This window comes from Lathyrus oleraceus, chromosome 4 (genome assembly GCF_024323335.1).
Source record: "Lathyrus oleraceus cultivar Zhongwan6 chromosome 4, CAAS_Psat_ZW6_1.0, whole genome shotgun sequence".
Classification (NCBI taxonomy): Eukaryota; Viridiplantae; Streptophyta; class Magnoliopsida; order Fabales; family Fabaceae; genus Lathyrus; species Lathyrus oleraceus.
In genome coordinates, this window is record NC_066582.1 from 241,063,025 (window position 1) to 241,072,572 (window position 9,548).

Here is a 9,548-nt window from a genome sequence, read left to right on the forward strand (position 1 = left end):
AATCTATGAGGTCTTGAACTACGTGCTTAAAAGCTTTGCAGTTCTCAATATTATGGCCAGGTGCCCCAGAGTGGAAGCTACACCTAGCGTTGGCGTCGTAACCCACCGGAAGTCTACCAATAGGAGGAGCCAGAGTGCGCAGTTGCACAAGTTGTAGTTGTTGAAGACTAGAAAGCAACTGAGCGTACGACATTGGAAGGGTGTCGAAACGCCGATCCATCATCCTTTGCCTCTGTTGATAAGCGGGTCTGTTACCCGGTTGCTGCTGCTGTTGGTACTGAGCTAGTTGACGTTGTGATTGTTGTTATTGTAGTGGCACTGCAGCTGGAATGGTCACAGCCGCAACATACGGTTGCTGATGATAATTCTGAAAATTATTCCTCCGGTTATCCCTGTTCTGATAAGAAGATATGGCATTTGCATCCCCTTCTCTCCTCTTCTGTCCCTGAATGAACGACTTCTTCACCCCTGATGAGGATCCACCTCCACTCTGGCTCTTATAGGTCTTTAGGTAATTCTCCACCCTTTCTCCAGTAGAGACCACATCAGCAAAGTTGGAAGCATTGCACCCCACCAGACGCTCCAGATAAGGTCCAGGCAGCGTATTCATGAACATGTTGGCCATTTCCTTTTCCAACATAGGAGGCTGAACACGGGAAGCTGTATCCCTTCAGCGTTGAGCGTATTCCCTGAAGCACTCATTGCTTTTAAGAGACAGATTCTGAAGTTGAGTTCTGTCCGGAGCCATGTCTGCATTATACTGATACTGCTTCACGAAAGCCTCTGCCAAATCCCTCCAGCAATGGATGTGGGCTCTGTCCAGCCTCATATACCATTCCAAGGATGCCCCAGCTAGGCTATCCTGGAAGAAGTACATAAGTAGCTTCTCGTCATCAGAGTATGCAACCATTTTACGGAAATAGGCTTGCACGTGAGTTTTGGGGCAAGAGCTGCCATGGTATTTGTCAAATATCGGGACCTTGAATTTCGGTGGCACTCTCACACCTGGGACCAGCCCCAAGTCAGCAACATCTACTCCCAGAAGATTCTGTCCTTCCACTGCTTTCAACCTCTCTTCCAATCTTCTAAACATGGGGTCCATGCCAAAGTCTTCCTGAATCAAGGGGAACTGATCATCCTGACCATCCTGAATGGGTTGTTGATCTAGGTTGACATGCGGGATCGGGATAGGCCCCGGTCCATTGGGACCATTAGCCTCTCCAGCTGGAGGATCAGCCAACGTCTCCGGTTGAGTAATAGGGGGATTCCTCTGTACCAACAATCTAAGCTCCTGCTGTCCTTGAGCCACCCCTTGAACCAAATCCATGAATTGATTCATGCGAATCTTCATCTCGGCGAGCTCTGCTTGTAGGCTCTCCATCGCTCTCTGTTGATTCCTTCGGGTACCGTATCGGTGAATGCCTGAGTCAGCTATCCTGCTAGTGGGACACCAAACAATTGAGAACACTGTGGCGGTACCTGTTATGCAAGACATGCGGATGACTATGCAAATGCAATGACATATTTATCAATTCCAAAAGGCATTCTACCCCCTTGATTCCAGTCTCACATTTGATAAACAATGTAAGAAGAAACCCCGACTAGAATCAAGAAGAAGATGTAAACCCCCTTGAAATGGATAAACATGTGTTAAATGATATGAATGCAAATGATGTGATGATGTGAATGCAGTGCAGTGGTATGTCAATCAGGATTGCTGTATCTGCTTGAACATCTGTCGGGTTACACTGTCTGAAGAGAAAACCACTGAGGAATATAATACAAGATCAAAGCTCTGCTCCAGAAAACCGGGTTGGTTGGAGGTTAAGGTTTCCTGAATTTAGCCCGCCCCTCACTGGTAGGTTCTAAGAACAGAAGTTCGTCAACTTCAGCCCTTCAGTCGCGAATAATACGTTTACCACTGAAGGTTTGACATTATTACGGGATAAAAGACCTCCACTGACTCCCCTCAACAGGACATCCTAAAGCAAGTTCCCAGTCTCGGGGTCCTCGGATTGATCAACGAGAATGCGCCCACCAGAGCTAACATAATCACATCTCGGAGGAGAGGCCTCGACTGAGTTCTCGGGAAATGGTCACCAGAGTCGACGACTTCTAAAGGAACATCATGTCGTTACGGAACATCCGTAGGACATAATATATCCAAGAGAAACCTCGTCTGGGTGTGGTTCTTCACGAACGACTTAACGTAGCAACATGCCACGCAAGCCTCATGATCATCCACTCTAAAACCTGTGTGTACACTCAAGCCTGGGTAATGGGCTTATCTCTCGTAGAACATCCCATCCCAACAAACAAACAACAGCTCCAACAGATACAACAGATGAATGCAAGCAAGTAAGTAAATAAATGTACAAAAGCATGAACACCCAATGAACAAGAAATCACAAAAGCTAGGAGGGACTCGCTTAGGGAAGATGGACCAGCAAGAGGTCAATTTCTCATGTTCCCCAGCAGAGTCGCCAGCTGTCGCAACCTGAAAAATACAGTATGCGAAAAAAAACAACCGGCGAAAGAAAATGACAGAAGAGTCGCCACCGTGCGTTATTCATCCCAAAGGAGGGAAAGGAAACGCTCAAAGTAAACCTGAAAAAGGAAAGGACAAGATGGGGTCTCGCAACCAAATCTTGGGTTCGGGAGTCGGTTATGCGAAGGGAAGGTATTAGCACCACTACGCATCCATAGTACTCTACGGGATCCACTTTTGTGGTTTTTGTCTAAAGGGTGTGGGTTTACCTAATGTGTTTATTTACTAAAAAGGTTAAGAGAAATGACTCGCGCGGATGTCACATCCACTGCATACGTATCTCATCTGAATATGAGAATCAGAGTCTTCGTAGCTCGGCTGACCTATGGGTTGGGGGATGTGTGCTCGCTAAGACATCGCGTCTTATGCCTACGTATCTCATCTGGAATGAGAATCCGAGCAAGCCGTAGTTCGGCTAACTACGGGGTTATGGATTGGGTTTTGGGCGAACAACGTTACTACACAATCTACCGGATGCTCGACCTTTGGAGACTTACTCGCCTGTAGTAGAAGGAGTTAACATGTTGCTTTGGGTTTTAGGGTTTGGGATGCTCGAGGGCAAAAAGGCAGTCCTCGACGAAGGAACCGCGCTACCTGTGGGGATACGAACACATACAAAACAAACATGTATAAAGTAAACATGCCAACAAGGGGCTAAGAAGTAAATAAACAAAAGAAAACAAATGCCTCCTATCGAGGTCTTCCAGCTAAGAAAGCGATAAAATGCGGAAAAGAGGTAAAAGTACCACACGGATAAAGATCCGAAGTAACAGCAATTAAAGGAGTAAGAAACCCAGGGATCTCCCAAGCTAAACACCATCAAAGAAAGTGAGTCAGTACAGGTAATCGGAATGAAACCTCCAGGGGTTATCCCACAAATAAAGTGGGAAACCATGCAAGTTATCCCTGCAAAAGTCATGTGCCTTCACAAAAACTCAACAAAAGGGTTAGTGAAACAAGATAGGGTAACCAAAAGTTGCCCCCAAATTAAAATGTAACCACATGAATCATGCTCTTTCAATTCATAAAAAGCTCACAAAAAGCAACCAAGGGTAGGAGGCCTAAACCTCTTGTCAAACACATGCATCAAAAGGGTATCAAATTCACCCATAATACCTCATACATTTAGAGCATTCAAATTAAAGGCATAAAGATGATGGATATAGCGCAAACCTGATTGGAGAGTTTGATTGAAATTGAGTTGCACCCGTGAGGCAAAGGTAATTCTGTGCAGTTGAGTTCCCTTCAGGGTTTGGAGGCTGCTCTGAACTCTGTTAGCTCTTCTCTCACTATCTTTTTCCTCAGGGTTTTGTTCCAAGGAAACCTCAGAGTATTTTGCTTCTCTCCTCTTCTCAAGTGAAGCCTTGGTATTTATAGACTGAATTCCATGGCTTTGTGGGCTCAAATGAGAGAGACCCAAGTCCAAAAAAATTTGTTATATTTTATTTATTTATTTAATTAATTTTATTTATTTATTTATTTTTAACCTTTTTTTTTTTTCAGGAAAAATGAAGGGTAAATTTTGGGGTACTACACATTCGTATTCACTCGTTTCTCATTTATGTTAAAAACAAAAATACTCCTCTCATTCACTTTTGTTTATCAAATCGTTGTGCTAACAAAGATTGGATGGAGGATGATGAAAGCTAAACACCTGAAATTATTGTGGTATGCTTTTGAGTAAAACCTTGTCGATGATGTAAGGAATTGTTTCAAATCCCCAAACACTGAAGAGATAAGGAGTTAATCCCTAGTCAACCACTTTGAGGCTAGAAGTTTGTGTTTATTTCGGATCTAAAACCCTTAATCTTAACCTGGGGCAGGGTAGTTATGTTCAGATAGTTTGATCGTGCATTCGATCTTTCAAAAAATCGCCCATATGTACATCCTCCAATTAGGTTCAACCACATGTTATCCTTCGCGCACATGTTGAGGTATCGAAAAAGTTGAGAAATTAGTGTTGGTTGATCCTTATCCACCAATAATATGGCAGTCAACACCTTTAAAAAAAAGATTGAAAAAAGCTCGCTAAGTCAAATACCACAAAATGACTTAGGCAAAAGTTAGGGCATCCCGATGGACCGAAAGCTTCAAAGAAGCGGTCTAGGCAAAATCAGGGATGAAGAAAATCAATCAAAAGAGGTAATTAAATCCTCAACAAAAACAAAATAAGGTGACTGCCATTTCAAGAAAATCTCACCTTGAATCCTCGTTTTCACTTTCGCACCTTCGAAGCCGAATGCGTGTATTGAATTAACTGAACATAGGAACGGGAGATCATCAAGAAGAAGGGGTGGGTAAAAATAAATTTTGAGCCTTATATCCTTTTATTTAAAAAACTATGAACCAGGCCACGTTACAATCCTTAAAAGACCTAATTGAGGCAGAGTTTATTCTGAAAGCATACTACAACAAGGTTGTGTTAACCTGACTCCAAACGATTTTTGTTAATCATTTGATGGCACCAAATTGCATAATGTGAATGACTTGATCACCATTGTGTTCTTATCAACGACTCGTTCACTGTATTTCACCCATTTATATCAATAAACTTTGATTTCAAATTTTTGCATAGGCATTGAATTAAAATTACCATTTTTGAATGAACAATCTTATTTGCGAGTCAATACTTAACATCAAAGAAATTCCAAATACAGTGGAAGAACTTGATAAAGTGAAAGAAGTCTAGTCAAGGGAAAATCACTTTGAGCATAAGTTAATTCGAGCTAATTACCCTAAGGATCGTCTAGCCAAGAGTAATTTGCTTCAAGACTTAGACTGGGGCAAGTCACCTCAGAGCTCAATGAGTCCAACTATCCAAAGGACAGTCAATCAAGAGTGTACCATTCCAACATTTGGTTAGTCAAGTTCAGACCGTTGCAAGTCTCAAACGCTTGGGGCAAGCCATCTCGAGGTAGTCTCATGGCAAGTTGTTTCCAAACTCACTTTCAAGGTGAACATTTCCAAAGACCCAACAAACTGGGGCAAGATGAGCCACAAAGGGGAAGACCCCCTTCATGCTTTCAAACTGCTCAAATAAATTCTGTCATACGTCAACAACTATTGAGTTTAAGATGAGTGCCCGAAAATTATGCTAGCATGATTCATTAAATCTCCAAAAGGATCCCATTGGCTAAGTTGTGGTTGTCAAGCTTGATAGAATTCTCCTTTGATAACATCTATCATAAAATATTTGGTTGAGTTCTCGGTGTTGAGGAATCATGATCTCCATAAATAGTCTTTACAAACTCCCAGTCCTAACTCAAGTATCAGCATTCTCATATCATGGTCATTCATATATCATGCATAAAAAAATCCAAATCATGCATAGCTGAAATGTACTTCGTGCTCATTTTGCATTGACCTAGGTCTTGTTGTTGATCCTATATCCTTTGACCTCTAATTCCAGTTTGTCTTTGGTGCCCTTAAACCAACATCCGATTTTCGCAGTCATTTTCAAGTCCAATTGTTGTTGGCAAAATCTATTAAAAGCTAGTTGTAATCCATTGCTTACAGTCAAGTCCAATTGTTGTTGGCAAAATCCGTTAAAAGTTGGTTGTAATCCATTACTTGCGGTTAAAAGTCCAATTGTTGTTGGCACGTACAGAGAGTTTAATTACCCTGTCTTTCCTGATGGTTCTGTGAGAGTCATGTATGACTCATCATCTTGAGGAATTCCCAGAAGCTTGGAGGTTTTTTGTGTTAGAAAACTCCAATGATGTTGCTTTCTATGTTTTCCAATATCCGTAGGTCATATATGAACCTGTTGTTGAGCTTTATTCAGGTCATATATGAACCTGTTGTTGAGCTTTATTCCATTGTCAGGTCATATATGAACCTGTTGTTGAGCCTTGTCAAGTCATATATGAACCCGTTGTTGAGCTTTATTCCATTGTCAGGTCATATATGAACCTATTGTTTAGCATTGTCAGGTCATAGATGAACCTGTTGTTGAGCTTTATTCAGGTCATATATGAACCTGTTGTTGAGCTTTATTCCATTGTCAAGTCATATATGAACCTGTTGTTGAGCTTTATTCCAGTATTACCAGATTCTTGATATTCCCCAGCATTGTCAGGTCATATATGAACCTGTTGTTGAGCTTTATTCCAGTATTGACAGGTCATGCATGAACCTGTTTTGAAGAATCTTTCTATATGTTTGTTTCAGTGTTATCAGGTCATATATGAACCTATTGTTGAGCTTTATTCCATTATCAGGTCATATATGAACCTGTTGTTGAGCTTTATTCAGGCCATATGTGAACCTGTTGTTGAGCTTTATTCCATCGTCAGGTCATATATGAACCTGTTGTTGAGCATTGTCAGGTCATATATGAACCTGTTGTTGAGCTTTATTCCATTGTCAGGTCATATATGAACCTGTTGTTGAGCTTTATTTAGGTCATATATGAACCTGTTGTTGAGCTTTATTTAGGTCATATATGAACCTGTTGTTGAGCTTTATTCCATTGTCAGGTCATATATGAACCTGTTGTTGAGCATTGTCAGGTCATATATGAACCTGTTGTTGAGCTTTATTCAGGTCATATGTGAACCACCCTTCACCATCGCGTCTTCAAACCACCATCTTCGACGAACCTGAAAAAACACCACAATCGATTCACCTCCGTCGACCTCTCCGCCGTTCATTCCATCCAACAACCAACAACTTCGATCCGTATTTCAACTACCGCACAACTGTTTACCTAACGGAACACGGTTTCTCCGAGTTTTGGAACTGGTTTTGACTCAGATTCGTGGTATCCACTCGGTCGTATCATCGGCGGTACGCTTTATCCCGGTCTTATGCTCACCGCCGCCGCACTTTATAAAACCTCCATTTTCTCAGATTTGCTGTACACATCCGTGAAGTATGTGTCCTGACGGCCCCGTTCTTCGCTTCGAATACAACCGTCGTTGCTTATTTCTTTGGCAAAGAGGTGTGGGATTCCGGTGCTGGAATTGTTGCGGCGGTTTTGATTGCGATTTGTCCGGGCTACATTTCGAGATCTGTTGCTGGATCTTATGATAATGAAGGAGTTGCGACCCGTCAACTGCAAAGATCACCTTTCAACAATCTCGCTGGAAATTGTCCTCACAGCTCCTAACCTTATCCTTTCATCGTCGGAAAGCCACTGGAAGTGGGCGATTACCTAGCTATTGGAGCAATATTTGCCGCGACAGATTCTGTTTGTACGTTGCAGGTGCTAAATCAAGATGAGCACCTTTGTTGTATAGTCTTGTATTTAGGGAAGGTGTTGTGAATGATGTTACCTCAGTGGTGCTTTTCAATGCAATCCAAAGCTTTGATCTCAACCAACTTAATCCTTCAATTGCATTTTGCACTTTTTGGGCAACTTCTTCTATTTGTTTATAGCAAGCACTCTCCTCGGTGTTTTGACAGGTCTACTCAGTGCTTACGTTATTAAAAAGCTCTACATTGGCAGGCACTCTACAGATCGCGAGTTTGCTCTTATGATGCTAATGACATACCTCTCCTATATGGTGGCTGAGTTATTCTATCTGAGTGGCATTCTCACCGTATTCTTTTGCGGTATTGTCATGTCTCATTATACTTGGCATAATGTGACTGAGAGCTCAAGAGTCACTACCAAGCATTCTTTTGCTACCCTGTCGTTTGTTGTTGAGATCTTCATCTTCCTTTACGTTGGTATGGATGCTTTGGACATTGAAAAATGGAAGTTTGTTAGTGATAGTCCTGGAACATCTATAGCAACAAGTTCAGTATTGTTGGGTTTAGTACTCCTTGGAAGAGCAACGTTTATTTTCCCGTTATCCTATTTATCCAACTTGACTAAAAAATCACAGTATCAGAAGATCTCCTTCAGACAGCAAGTGATCATTTGGTGGGCTGGTCTTATGAGAGGTGTTGTTTCAATGGCACTCGCGTACAATCAGTTCATGATGTCGGGGCATACTCAGCTGCACAGTAATGCAATCATGATTACCAGCACGATCACGGTCGTCCTTTTCAGCATAGTGGTGTTTGGTCTGTTGACGAAGCCACTCATAAGACTTCTACTACCTCATTCTAAAGTCACAACCAGCATGACAACCACATAAACATCTACTCCAAAATCATTCATTGTCCCACTTCTAGGAAACTCCCGAGATTCTGAAGCTGATCTTGAAGGCCATGAAATTCAAACCGTCGAAAACTCACCACTAACCATAACCGTGTAGCAGCAACACCGACGTTCATGCGTGGGCTTCGAACTACCGTAACAACAACACATCGTCAACTTTCCGATTCGGTAACTCCATCTTCTTCTTAATTTTTTTCCGTTGTATGTTGATCTAATGAGTTTGAAGCTTTTGTTTTGAGTTTTGTTGGCTTTAAAACAGAGAAATAGGAGAAAACAAGAAAAGTGGTGAAGTTTATACACTGTTTGATGTCGGTGGCGCAATCCGACACAGACAACCCAACAAGCTTGCTTCTATGCATCCGCACAACAAACTCATAAAGTGATTCCATGGAACACCAACTCACTCCTAATAAAACACTCTGGTTTCTCTTTTCTTTCTCGGCAGTAGAAGAAGGAAGAGGGAAGTACATTCAGTTAATTTCCAAAGTATTGCTATTGTATTTTTTATTATTATTAATATATGTGGTTTGTTCATTATAAATCTTTTTTAAGTGTTGATAATTAATAAGTGTTAAAATATGATAGGTGTTAAATTCATATCTTACCTTTACGGGTTACGTGTTGCTATTTGGTCTTGAGTTTCTAATTTCCTTTTTTTACCAACAAAGTATTTAGATTTAGATTGATATCATAAGCTCATATGATTTGTTTAGTAATTAAAAGTTAGTTTTATGTCAAAATTTGTATTTGATTATTTCTTTTATTTTCATCTTTTATGATTAATTTTAGAGAAGTAAAAGATATAATCAAAGTGATAATATAAAGCCTTAAAGTAAGAGATTCCATACTTAATTAGCACATGATATTTATGATATATAATTTGGATCAAGC

The 9,548-nt window shown here is 41.1% G+C and overlaps 1 protein-coding gene across 1 annotated transcript in view; it reads left to right on the top strand.

Moving 5' to 3' along the window:
* The window catches only part of LOC127074813 (sodium/hydrogen exchanger 2), a 50,293-nt gene extending 41,582 nt beyond the window's left edge, over window positions 1-8,711 (top strand). Inside the window, exon 2 of the mRNA XM_051016192.1 lies at window positions 8,044-8,711. Coding sequence (XP_050872149.1) covers window positions 8,044-8,634 — 591 coding nt within the window. The 3' untranslated portion in view covers window positions 8,635-8,711. The remainder of the gene's footprint in view (window positions 1-8,043) is intronic.
* The last annotated feature ends 837 nt before the right edge of the window (window positions 8,712-9,548 follow it).